Source organism: Crinia signifera, chromosome 8, assembly GCF_055691185.1.
Source record: "Crinia signifera chromosome 8, ASM5569118v1, whole genome shotgun sequence".
Classification (NCBI taxonomy): domain Eukaryota; kingdom Metazoa; phylum Chordata; class Amphibia; order Anura; family Myobatrachidae; genus Crinia; species Crinia signifera.
This window is the reverse complement of record NC_139224.1, coordinates 107,394,558-107,407,496: the sequence shown is the minus strand read 5'-3', so window position 1 is coordinate 107,407,496 and position 12,939 is coordinate 107,394,558. Positions and strand designations below refer to the sequence as shown.

Here is a 12,939-nt window from a genome sequence, read left to right as displayed (position 1 = left end):
CGGCTCAGCACATCGCAGGGACGGGCTCTTTTTGGAGCCCTGTCCCTGCGCGTGGGGGATGATACACCCTGCCGATAGGATCGCATATTACAATGCGATCCTGGGCAGTAATATTCCACCCAGATCACATTGTAAATGCGAACCTTTAAGGTGCGTACACACGGGGGCGATTTTGTCCAAAATCGTGGGAAATATGGTCGCTCAGCGACCATATTGCCCGCAATGGGAGTGTGCACCGGCGATATATCGCCGGGTGCGCGCTCCCGTTTTTGCCCCTGTGGTGATCGCTGGTCGCAGGAACATGCTCCTGCGACCAGCTGATTACCACTGCCGGGCTCCCCCCGGCAGTTTCTTTTTCATCAGCGACCATCTCTGGTCGCTGATGAACAGGAGAAACTGAGCAATATATTGCTCAGCCATATATTGCTCAGCCATATATGGCTGAGCAATATATCTCCCCCGTGTGTAAACAGCATAAGAAATGGACCCCTTAAGATCTTGTCTAGTTTGTACAGTCAACAACGCTAAAGTTGGGCTTTCCCGCGCATCGTTAATGACTCCTCCCTCGTCTGAACAGTTCAGATGAGCAAGGAGCTCATTAATGAGCTGCAGCATGGCCCTGCTCCCCCAGCCGTTTCTTCCTTCCCGCTGGTATCAGCAAATGTGAATTCAACGTCGGGTCCCCGTTGTGGTCAATATCGCCGTGTACACACATCAAGTAGTGTGTACCCAGCTTTAGTCTTCAAAATGCTCACTGTATTGTATATTGGTCTCTAGGATGTTGTCTGTATTATATATCAATACATTTTATTTTCTCTGTTGAATACCATTTCCTGGAATGCACTCCGTATTTTATATTGGTTTCTGAGATGTTTCATGTATTTTATTTTGGCAACTAAAATGATCACTGTGTTGTATTTAAGTCTCTGGAATACTATATGTTTTGTATATCAATGTATGGGATACTCCCTGCATTGTATATAGGTCCAAAAATTCCTGCCTTTCTTGTAATAAAATATACACTATAAAGCTGTGCTATCCTCACACATTTTAAATTTGGCTTTCTCCTATGGCAGCTCACTTTCATATTTGTTTTTCTGGGGCTACTTTAAGTTCCCCAAATAGTTACATCTTCTGAACTTGCCCCTTGGATTGAGGTTCTAAAAGTAGGCAATTATGCATAGACGTAGTAAGAGGAGTACACGGTATGGGAACGTGATAATAATAAAATTTGCCTTTCATATTATTTGTTTTGTTATCTAGGATAAGTGGATAAGAGAAAGAAGAAATAACAACATATTAAAAAGAAGTGACAAATCTGTGAAGGAGAGGGGGGGGGGTGTTTATACGAGGGTACAGGTTGAGTATCCCGTATCCGGATATCCGTTATCCGAATTATTCCAAAAAACGTGTTTTTTTTTTGGAATAGTTCCAAAAATGTTTATTCCCCCCCCCCCCGACCCTTTTTTTATACTTACCTAGTCCCCAGGGCAGGCCTTCAGCTTCATCTCCGGCATCTCCAGCGGTTCCAGGAGTGCATTGCGTGAGTTCCCAGGCACGCCGGTGACATCATAAAGCTAAGGGCCTGCCATGGAAGCCGGAGGACTCCATGGACGCTGAGGGACCATCGGGGACCCACCAGGGGACAGGTAATTATGTAAAAAAAAAAAAATCCAAGAAAACGTAAAATTCCCTTATCCGGAATGCTCGTGGTCCCGAGCATTTCGGATAAGGGATACTCAATCTGTATAACCATCATATCCACCAAGTTCTAATATGTGATACAGCTAATCTCATTTAAGAAACAAATGATGGAACAGATCTTGCTTAATTCATCTATTTATTAAAAGAAAAGAAAAAATGTCCAACATGAAGAAGCTGTTCTGTTTCAGAATGTATGCATTTAAATTATTTCGTTTTAGCAATGTTAATTTCATCATTTTCTGTATGCGTTCAAATGAAGGTGTGGCCAGGTGTTATCAGGGAGGGTATGTGACGTCCGCTCCAGCCCCAATCAGCCTGATTCGATCACACTGGCCAAATAGGTCCTGGGCTATTCGATGGTGAGTAAGTTGTGAATGGATTTGCAGCTAATCATAGGGCTGTATTATTTTGCAGGCTTGCACAGGGTAGAATTTCACTCTGGATTGGCGGTGATTACCTGATGGCCCATTGTTCTGTTGTATGACACAATACAGCAAGCATCAATTGTCATGCAGGTGGTCTAACATTTTCCTCTGCAATACTGTAATAATGTATAAGGAGTTTATTGTGAACTAAAAAGAAACCTGTGGTTTGAGGTTGTTGTGATCTTCGGTGCATGTTCTTCTCCGTATACGGTAATGTGCATTTAAAGAACCAAAAATCATAAGTCCCACACACACTAGGGGATATTGTGAAAGATATTTCTCAGAAAGGGGCTTCTGAGCGATATCTTTCACAATATCGTCTAGTGTATACAATAGCATTAACAATGCGTGCTCCTGTTAACGATGATTGATGTCTGCAGAACATGGAGGTCAATTTGTCTCTATAGCCAAGACATTATCGGCAGCCAATATCGTTCAGTGTGTACACACAATATCGGCCGATATAGTTAACTATATTGGCATCGATCGGGTCGGCTATTGTGTATGGGGCTTAACTACTAGCCATATTCAGAGATTTGCATTCAGGTCTGAATCAGGCCCCCAAAAGCAGAGCCTGGGGTCACGACTCCCAGAAAACAGGGGCAGTTTTTGGGAATCCTGGCCAGCTCTGCTCACCTCCTCCCCCAAACAACCACAGTCTGTCATCTGATCTGCAGCTTGGTGGCACTGTGCGTGACCTTGTAGTACCCATTATGCACATGCACAGAACAGGTCCTGTGCAGCCGCCCCTCTATCAGAGATGTGCGGAAACCATTGGGTTTACATACATCTCCGCATCAGCTGAATGTGACTTGTCATTGCTATGCTTTCATCTCCGAATATGCCCCTAAATGCACACGTATGGTGGTTGTGTCACTCATAGTACCCAGCATATACAATGCACAATGCAAAGAGAGACTGGTTCTGAAACAAGTATTCTGCATATGTGTCTGAGTTTGGACTCCATACACTTCTGCTACAGCAGCATATGGTCCCCTGTGATACTGGGCCTAGCACCACATAGCAGATGAGCTTGTACCTCTCATAACCAAGCTCTCTCACTGCCACTTTAACTAGCTCTGCAAGCTCCAATGCTCGCCTCTGGCTCTCTCTGGCATCATAGCCACAGTCCTGCAGTTCTCCATCTAAGACACACTTGATGGCCCTAGATGCTTCTTCTGCTGAGAAACGTCGGCAGGGCTGTGGGTGTAACTCCTGATCTGGGTCAGTAGGTCTGCAATCCACAGTATCATGTCTTGAAAAGCAAATGGCTTTAGCATTATCATGGGTGACAGCTTTCCTTCTAACCCCTTGCTCTTGGACCCGCTGTGCACTGGTGAGCATGGGTGTCACTGCCAAGGATCTCATGGTATCGGTTTCATTCTTCTTCTGGAACTGCTTTGGCTTAGGACAAAGCCACCTTCTACACTCTGTATCATGTGCGGCCTTCATCTTCCAGCTGCAGGGTAAAAGTTCAGATAACACACAATTAATTACACAAGAACATACTGTAGTAAAGGTTTTCACATAGACTTCACTGTGTGCACATAATAGATAATCCGCCCACATATACAGCGCCATATGATGACATCTAAAGAAACAGTTGAAGAAGACAAAGTTGGGGACTCACACTAGAGAAAAGAAACAGAAACAGTTCAGTGAGCAGTGTGGTCACATATGATGTAATTTGGATGGCTGTGATATGATATTTCGATAATTATAATATTGACTTTCTTCATGATGACTTTGACCATGTTGACAGCCATTTTATATATTTTGCAATTAAATGTTGAGATTTCAGATAAGTTAGAATATGGACACATTGTCCCTGGTGCCCTGCCGTGACTTACATGCTCTAGCCAGCTCCAGTGACTGGCACTTTTGGGTCAGATTTGGTCTATCCTCTGGCATTCTGCTGAGTATTTCTGCCCTGTGGCTACACCTAATCCCTACGCCAAACCCCTCCCCCAATGCTGCTTAATCTAAAACTCAAAGAAAATATACACAAGGTATATCAGGGTATATATATTCAGCGCTTCAGCAATGGCAGGTATCGAGCCACGGGGAGGACCCTGCGGGTGAGAGGCACCTGGTGCTAATTCATATTTTAATTGTGGGGGGGATGGTTTTTTTCTCTCTTTTTTCTCTTTGTATAAATATTGGTCACTTGCACTGTGATAGTTGATCCCTGCGGACGGGCCAAGTTGCCCGAAACATGTTGGATAACTGAAATAAATTTTGCAGTGTTGGTCACGAAATCAGGTAGTGCCACCTGATTTTTCCCCACTATATATATACTGTATAAATTTCATGTGTCCAGCAGCAACCACAGTTAACCCAATATATTTATCCACTTTTAATTGGTGCTTACCCACTTTATCTAATGTCACAGTCTCCTTTAGGTGGGGAGCCTCGTGTCCAAATTCTCCAAAGATTTGAATGGAGCCCAATAAAAAACACAGGGGGTCAAGGTCCTCAGTAACTTATTTTAAAGGAATATTCCTGTGATTTTTTAGGGGGGATCCCAACTTGAAAGGACAGTCTCCTTTAGGTGTATTTAAGCTTCCGCTTTTTAAGGGTGTAATGACGTCAGCGAGGTTTAAGCTGTAAGTTAGCTGTCTTTGCGGGACACTTCAACCGGCATGGCTCTGTTGGAATATGAGCCTACGCCCGGGAGCAGATCCTCACACCCGCACCTCTTGCCGTCCTCTCAGATAGCAAGGAGAGGAGTCACACTCACCTGGCCAGATGTTAGCACCGTCGTGATCGCCGCAGGTCATTCTCACAGTGCGGCCAAAAACAGCAGATTCCGTAAGACACTTGGGTATCTCAGTATTATTGGATCCCCCAAGGAGTGGGTGCTATCTGGGTTGTAACAATGTCTGGGGCTTTTTCTGGACTCCACCAGGGGAGGGGTGGGCATAGTTATTCCTGGGTTTATTGTGATTGTCTGCTTGATGGAGGTTTTGGGGTCTTTGTTCAGTCTCAGTGGGGGGATGTAGGGTTTTATGTGACAGGTGGAGGTTTGTGGTTTGTCACAGCAGTTTAACAGTCTGGGGGCCACCAGACTGCAGAGCATATTGAAAAAGAAACGGCTTCCACATAGGAGCAGTGATGAATTAATCCTGCCTATTTTAGTGTTGGTCCCAACTTCATTTGATTTGGTGCCGGCCACATGAGGCTACTTCTAGAGATTTTTCCTGGGTCATTTCTCGTTCCCAATCATCTGCCCCTGCTAAAGCCCCATACACACTAGAGGATATTGTGAAAGCTTTCGACCAGAAAGGGTCTTCTTGGCAACATCTTTCACAATATTTTCTAGTGTGTACACTCATGGCAGGGTCGGCTAGTGTGTATGGGGCTTAACCCTCAGCATTCTGACAATACACAAATAAGTCTCTGGCAGAGACTCCCACATGCGCTGCAGAATTTAACACTAATACCCTGTTCTCACTGCCACAAAAACCCAGGCTTTTGCCAGGGCAAGCGGTAATTTCCTGTGTTGGGTCTCAGTGTGAATGGGTGTGAGTGAAATTCCTAAGTGTAATGCCCCGGGACTTGCAAACAGGTTTTTTTTGCAGAGTTTTTACATTGTGTTTGCCTTATCACTGTTTTCCTTAGTTGGACTTCAGGTTTGGGACCTTTTGGATGGCTCCACCAGTATCCGGAACTGGACTGCCATCTGTTTGGGACAACCCGTCTGCCTGCTGCTATACCCCGGGCTATTGTTTTTACATGCTCATTTCATCTTATCTATTGTAAGTGCACATCTTTATTAAAATCCCTTGTTTGAAAGTTATGCACTATCTGTATTTCCTTTGTCAGTTCATGGTAACCCATTGGTAACTTGGAGAACAATTGTTTTTGGAGGAATACTCCTGGAAAGTTTATCCGGTACTTCTGTACTTTCACGGCGCCAGCATGGCGCCGCGCATCAGAGCCCCCTTGTGGGGCTCGCTTCGCTCGCCCGCGCTGCGGGCTCGGTGGCTCGCTACGCTCACCACGCTAATTAAAATCAACTCCATGCCAACATGGATAGTGGAGGTATGAACTATCCATGTTGGCATGGCGTTAACTTCGTTTTTTTTACTTAGTTAGTGGCGAGCGTAACCCGGAAGTACGCGCGGCGCCATGCTGGCGCCGTGAAAGTAAAGAAGTACCGTTTATCCCAGTGGTGAACATCATTGGTGACTATATTAAACATAGGATATCCACCACGGAACTAATTGGGATACCACTAGCGCTATATAACAATTTATTTTCTGTTTTTGCTATTAAGCTTTAAGGTGTTTGTTGTGTCACCTTTAAATTGTTGATTAAGCTGCTGTTGGTTTGTTGTGCGCACATTATCGCAGAGTCACTCTGTGCTCTACTCCTTCAAAACCCCAACAGATACCACCCAGCAAAACCCACTGACGTTGCATGAAATCTCGATGTGCATCTCTGACCTGTAATCATCGAACACATTCCCAGCTCGGCTGGCTCTACCATTAGACAGCTAGGCTATGGAACTAAGAGGCCACCTCCACACTTTCACTTCAGGGGTTGGAAGGTGAGTATTGTTGGTAGCAGCGGCGTAACAGAGGGTACTGGGAATACAGCTCCTGTGGGGCCCAGATGCTTGGTAGGCCCCCGAGGGCAAGCTTGCTATCCCCAGCACCATTCTTTATTCATTTTTTTCCTGGAGGTAGCAGTAGGGTATGGGGGGAGTAGGAGTAGGGTACGGGGGAGGAAGGATAGCTGTAGTGCGCTGAGTGAGTGTGTGTGTGTGTGTGTGTGGGGGGGGGGGGATATGTGTAGTGTGCCAGGCAGGGGTGGTGGGGAAGTATGTCTACCATTACAGGTGAGCGTGGGGGGGGGGCAGTATGTGTAGTGTGTTTGGTGGGAGCTCAGGGGTGTCATCTGCACTGCATGAGAGCTGCTACTGGCACAGCCTGCTTGTTGGGTAGATAGACCCCCATGATATATGGATGTCATCATCTAGCGAGTCCAGAGAGGGGGAGCACAATCCTGGAGCCTCGTGATGGGAAGAGAGCAGAAGAAGCCGTGATGAGTTGAGCAAAGTCTCATTAATTAAAACATCTTGTGACCAGTTGGTGAGTACCCACTGGGCAATATATTGAGTGAACTCGTTGATTGCATCGCTCAGTGTGGATGCACTGCACGACAAACGATGCGCTGTGCAGGAAGTGCATTGTTAACATACTGTATGACCTTCGCTTTAACTCCCTGTCATCACCCCCTCCCCTCCTGCCAGCATCGCATAGTGTGTACAGTGTGCACTTTGCTGATGGTTGTTTGCTGTGGCCCCAGGAATAGCCCAGTTTGTACAGGCTCTCACACTTTCCGATGCCATCAGCGGGTAGCAAAGAGGGCGGGGGGGGGGGGGGGGGGTGTTTGGATCGTTAACAATCCGCTCCCTTGTCTGTATATGCGTAGACAACAAACTGAGGGAGCTTAAACACTTGGCAAAATAATGAGTGATTTCACTCAGAAGGGCTAAAATTAGCATTATCACTTCTATCGCACAGGGTGCATGGGGCTTATTCCTGGCACCCTAGTCAAAATTAAACCTACTGCCCCATTCCCTGAAAACCCACTATTCAGCCCCTCAGGTGAACGTGTGAAGGGGAGAACCATAGAAGTTCCACTACCGCCACCTGCTTTAAGGACATAAAGCATATCTTGTTCATAGACATGTGGGATTTTGTGATAGGCAGACACAATGGCCTGCATGTTCAGAAGAGGGCAAGGATTATTAACGATGCATGGGAGCGCAGATTGTTAACATTATTGAGTGTACACACTAGAGGATATTGTAAGATATATCGCTCAGAATGCCCTTTCTCAGCGATATACGTTACAATTTCCTCTAGCGTATACACTTAATATTGTTACTGATGCGCGCTCCCACGCATGGGGCTATACTGTATCTGGAGCTAAACTATACTCATGTTTACAGACTGAGGTGAGATAACCCATAACATATACAGACTGAGCACTCAGGTGGACAAACACTAGTTTATTCCCTTCATAAATCCTGTAAATCTGTACTTTGACTCTGCTAATGTGTGTGCTATACCGTCCTGTATGGGTATATATATATATACATGCACTACCTTGTTTATATATGTAATCAACATGGTTAATGGGACGCTAAACAAAACAAGTTTATGCAATAAGAAAACACAACATGTGACTGACAACGTCTTTGCATTCCCTGATTGGCTTTCCAATGACTGGCATTGTATGCTTGTTACCTACTGTACTCTGTAGAAGAATATGATCAGTCCTTTACATAATATACACATTAATACAATCTCAGTACGTTATAGAGGTTGATATCATTTTCCAGCGCCACCTACCAGTCATACAAGACAGTCTTTCCTCCAGGAAACGTTCCAATGTTTCCTGCTCAGATATGATAACTGACGCCTGGTTATTTCCCCTTTGTTTGGAAGGTTTTCCCGTTTTTTAGCTTTTCTCCAGCATTCTGGAAGTTCAGTCATGAACCGCTGCCATATAGCACTCAGTCAGTCCCAGTTACTTTGCCCTCTTGTAATTGTTTCTTTGTTGACAGGTTCACTCTTCAGTCTGCATTTCTTACTCCATTCAATACAGCCTGCCATCAGCATCCATAACCTCGCCTGTCCATCCCAATCACTAAGTGCTCTGCTATGTTGGTTCCAGGCTGTTCCTTTAGCAAGAAATAAATAAACCTGCCCACTCTCCTAATTGCATGTTATCCCAGCACTGTGGTGTTGCCATGAAACACAGAGCACCCCCTCCCTCCTTGCTCTCACTCCCATTTTATGTGGATCTCTTTATTACTTTTCCAGATTAATAGCCTGGTGCTCTCTTCACAGGACCCTTATCACAGAGATCCAGGTCCTGAGATAGGTGCACAAGCTCCATTTCCATCATCACACCTCCTGGTGATAGTGTGGAACATACATGCAATGCTGTATATACAGTACTAGCCATCTTACAAGTAATATCCTGCTGAAGGACATTGTATTGGTGGAACTATATGGTTTACATCAGCATGACCTTTATATAGTCAGCCTGATAAGCCAGGCATTCCCAACCTTAGTCTTCAACCCTTTCAGTGCCAACTACATTTGTCAAAATAGGTGTGAAAATTGACAAACAAATGACCTGTAATGTTACTTTATACAGGAAATATAATTTTTTACACAACATTTTACACAATTTAATTTGTGGGGAGCTGGGTAATTGATAAGAAAGGTGTTTCACTACAGGTGATGGCAATATTACATTACCAGGGAAGTCCAGGGACAGAGCATTTCCTCCCTCATGGAGATGGTCAGGTAGGCAACACTGCCCAAGTACAACTCTGCTACATACTGTATACAAGAAGAGGGAAACAGACTGCTAGTTCTTGGGGCCAGGAATATTGCCAGTGTCAATGTTTTCGGAGCAGAGGGTCTCCCCTACTCCCCCCACTAAATGTGCATACAGATAGTTTGAGAGAAGAGTAGGTACGCCAAGTCTACTTGGAATAATGGGGTATTTGTCAAAGCATGTAACAAGATACAAAGCACTAAACAAATTCCCCTACTAAAATAATTGTACAGGCGGTTTGTAGAATGACAGTTAAGAGCATATCGCTTATTCTCTCTACTTTATCTCTCCCCATGCAGTGATAAATAAAATACCACTTTAATTAATTAATGGGGTAATTCAGGCCTGATCGCTCAGATCCGAATTAACCCTGTTACCGATGGTGGGGGCTAGCGGATGCGTGAATATGCACATGTGCAAGCTCTTGAAGCAAACACTCGCTGGGGCATTCACTCACTGATGGGCGGGCAGGGGGAATTCACTGGGGTCCGCCCACCGTTTTATAGGTGTTCCCACAAAAATGGTGGATGCACCCATAGAAACGCTGCCCAGCGTTTCTATGGGTGCACCCACAGTTTTTGCGGATGCATTAGAATGCAGGCGGGTCGATGTCTGCTTGGGTCGGGCGGGTGACATCACACCTGCCCCCATCTCAGCCATCTCCATCCAGGATAGAAGTAACTATAGACGTACTTTTATCTACAAAGTGAGGAAAAATTATTTGATGGCGAGCGACCATCAAATTATGTTTCCTCCTTGCGTACACATCCGCTTTCATGTCAGTGCTGGGATTTGCTGCCTGCTTGCTAGGCAGCAAATATAAGCAGCCAAGCGAACAGGTATAAATCGTGCCGTAAGTCCCATGAGTTCCTGTCATTATTAAAGGCAACGCATGGGGCACAATAAGCAGCAGCAGCAGCACTACAGATATGTGGTAGAGGGGGAGAATAAAACCAATGCATGTGGTGGAGGAGGGAATAAAGGCAATGCATGGGGTACACACAGTAAGCAGCAACAGCACTACAGACCTGTGGTGATGGGGGGAATAAAAGGCAATGCATGGGCATAGTAAGCAGCAGCACTAGAGATCTGTGGTGGAGGGGGGAAATAAAGGCAATGCATGGGGCACAGTAAGCAGCAGCACTACAGATCTGTGGTGGAGGAGGGAATAAAGGCAATGCATGGGGCTCAGTAAGCAGCAGCACTACAGATCTGTGGTGGAGGAGGGAATAAAGGCAATGCATGGGGCTCAGTAAGTAGCAGCACTACAGATCTGTGATGGAGGAGGGAATAAAGGCAATGCATGGGGCTCAGTAAGCAGCAGCACTACAGATCTGTGGTGGAGGAGGGAATAAAGGCAATGCATGGGGCTCAGTAAGCAGCAGCACTACAGATCTGTGGTGGAGGAGGGAATGAAGGCAATGCATGGGGCTCAGTAAGCAGCAGCACTACAGATCTGTGGTGGAGGAGGGAATAAAGGCAATGCATGGGGCTCAGTAAGCAGCAGCACTACAGATCTGTGGTGGAGGAGGGAATGAAGGCAATGCATGGGGCTCAGTAAGCAGCAGCACTACAGATCTGTGGTGGAGGAGGGAATAAAGGCAATGCATGGGGCTCAGTAAGCAGCAGCACTACAGATCTGTGGTGGAGGAGGGAATAAAGGCAATGCATGGGGCTCAGTAAGCAAGAGACGGTGAAGTGTATCTGTGGAATGCTGCAATTATTGAAAGCTTTACGTGATCCCACAACTTAAAACGGATTAATGTACACAGTGTGCAACACGTGCATGAACTCATCGCTTGTTATGTAAATTCCGTATAAACTCCAGATAATTATTTCTCTTTAGCAATACTTGTAACTGTCGCACACAAACTATTTATATAACAACAAATCAGCAGAAGAAAATGCAAACATTCCAAGGAGAAGCAGACACATCCTCAAACAGTACCATGGAAACCGACCCCCGTGAGCACCAGTAGTACTAGACTCAAAGAAAGCATCCAGAAAACTAAAGAAGTTGCTGAATGACAAAACAATGGAAAAAGTTACAGAGATTAGAATGAAAATACAGACCCCAAACATGTACTAGGCTGACTTGTCCTAAGTCAGACCAGATGCTCCTTGAGCTCCGTGGCAGCTCCCCAGGAGGGCTTGCATATGATTTGGCACTGGATATGCCATTTTTATAAGTGATAAAACGCATGTGGCTAGTGGGGGAGTATTGCCCAGAAACCCCCCCTCCTCTTGGCAAGTGCCTTAAATTATGACAACAATAGCACTGGTATATAATATGATCAGTAGAGCTAGCACCACACCACGCAGTGTAAGGGACAGAGCAGAGCTGCTGCACATGCTCAGTGTACCAGTTCTTTCTAGCACATTTACTATGTGTGTGGATCTGAGCCATCAAACATCGCACTGGACCAGAGAGTAGCTGCCAGGAGGAAGAGACAGGAGCCTTACCATGAAGTGGGAGATTGTGAGTTTAGAAAGTGCAGCATTGGTTCTGTTAGGTTTGTGTATTTATTATATGTTTAACCTTTTCCTGACCACTTTTCTTATATAAATGTTTGAAGCAGCCTATAGTATATAGACCATCTGTACGGTTAAATATCAATACTGTATTCCATACAGTATCCAGTGTATAAAAAGACCAATTTTCGGGGCTTTCAACGCTCCCCCAGACTCCCGTACTGCCCTGCAGACGTGGGAGATTTTGGATTGCATTTGGAAACCCCCCTCTAAAAATCCTGTGTTTGTCACTCTGTACGTGGCTTAAAACCACTAAGTAGAAATGTTCTGAAGAGACATCCTATGAGCCTTAGCATGAAATGTACTAGAAAAAAAGTTTGGATACATTTTTCTTTATACATTTTAAAAGTAAATCTAGTGTTTATTATAAACAATATTCTTAAGATGTGCAACAAAACATGTAGGTAATTGTTTTTAAGTTTTTAATGATTTTTTCCAAATCACTTGGCGTGAGCATTCTGCTGACTCTCCCCATTCGTAATGAAATACGTGAGCCATAACTCAGTCACCCACACCCACAGATTTAAATACAAGATCATCTTCCTTTTTGCTCACATAAGTGGGTGGACAAATTGTAAGGTTAGATGGTACCCATACTATGCAATTGGATGCGATGGGACATTGCAAAGTTATGCCCCATTGCATCCAATCACAACTTATTTGTGCTTTTTTCCAGCACCCAATGTGGCATCGCAGATGGCATGCAACATTGGGTGCTGAAAGAGAGCTGACTGCAGTTGTCTGTGTAGCGCAGCACTGTGCAGTAGGGCTAGCGGGCAGGGGGGGGAGGGGTGAGCGGTGGAGGCAGAATTTGAAAAAAAAACTATTTAAAACACTGGGTAACCCGCTGATTGGCTGAGAGTGCTCAGCCAATTTGATAATTATTATGTCCATCACATAATATTTACCAGCA

General features: G+C 45.0%; 1 protein-coding gene across 1 annotated transcript; it reads right to left on the bottom strand.

Moving 5' to 3' along the window:
- Positions 1 to 1,840: 1,840 nt before the first annotated feature.
- LOC146027064 (dynein light chain Tctex-type 5-A-like) lies at positions 1,841 to 8,872 on the bottom strand. Its single transcript, XM_083158067.1, has 2 exons — positions 8,495 to 8,872; positions 1,841 to 3,588 (listed from the first exon to the last, which is right to left on the bottom strand). The coding sequence occupies exon 2, from the start codon at positions 3,579 to 3,581 to the stop codon at positions 3,003 to 3,005; it is 579 nt and encodes a 192-aa protein (XP_083014193.1). The 5' UTR covers positions 3,582 to 3,588; positions 8,495 to 8,872; the 3' UTR covers positions 1,841 to 3,002.
- Positions 8,873 to 12,939: the final 4,067 nt, after the last annotated feature.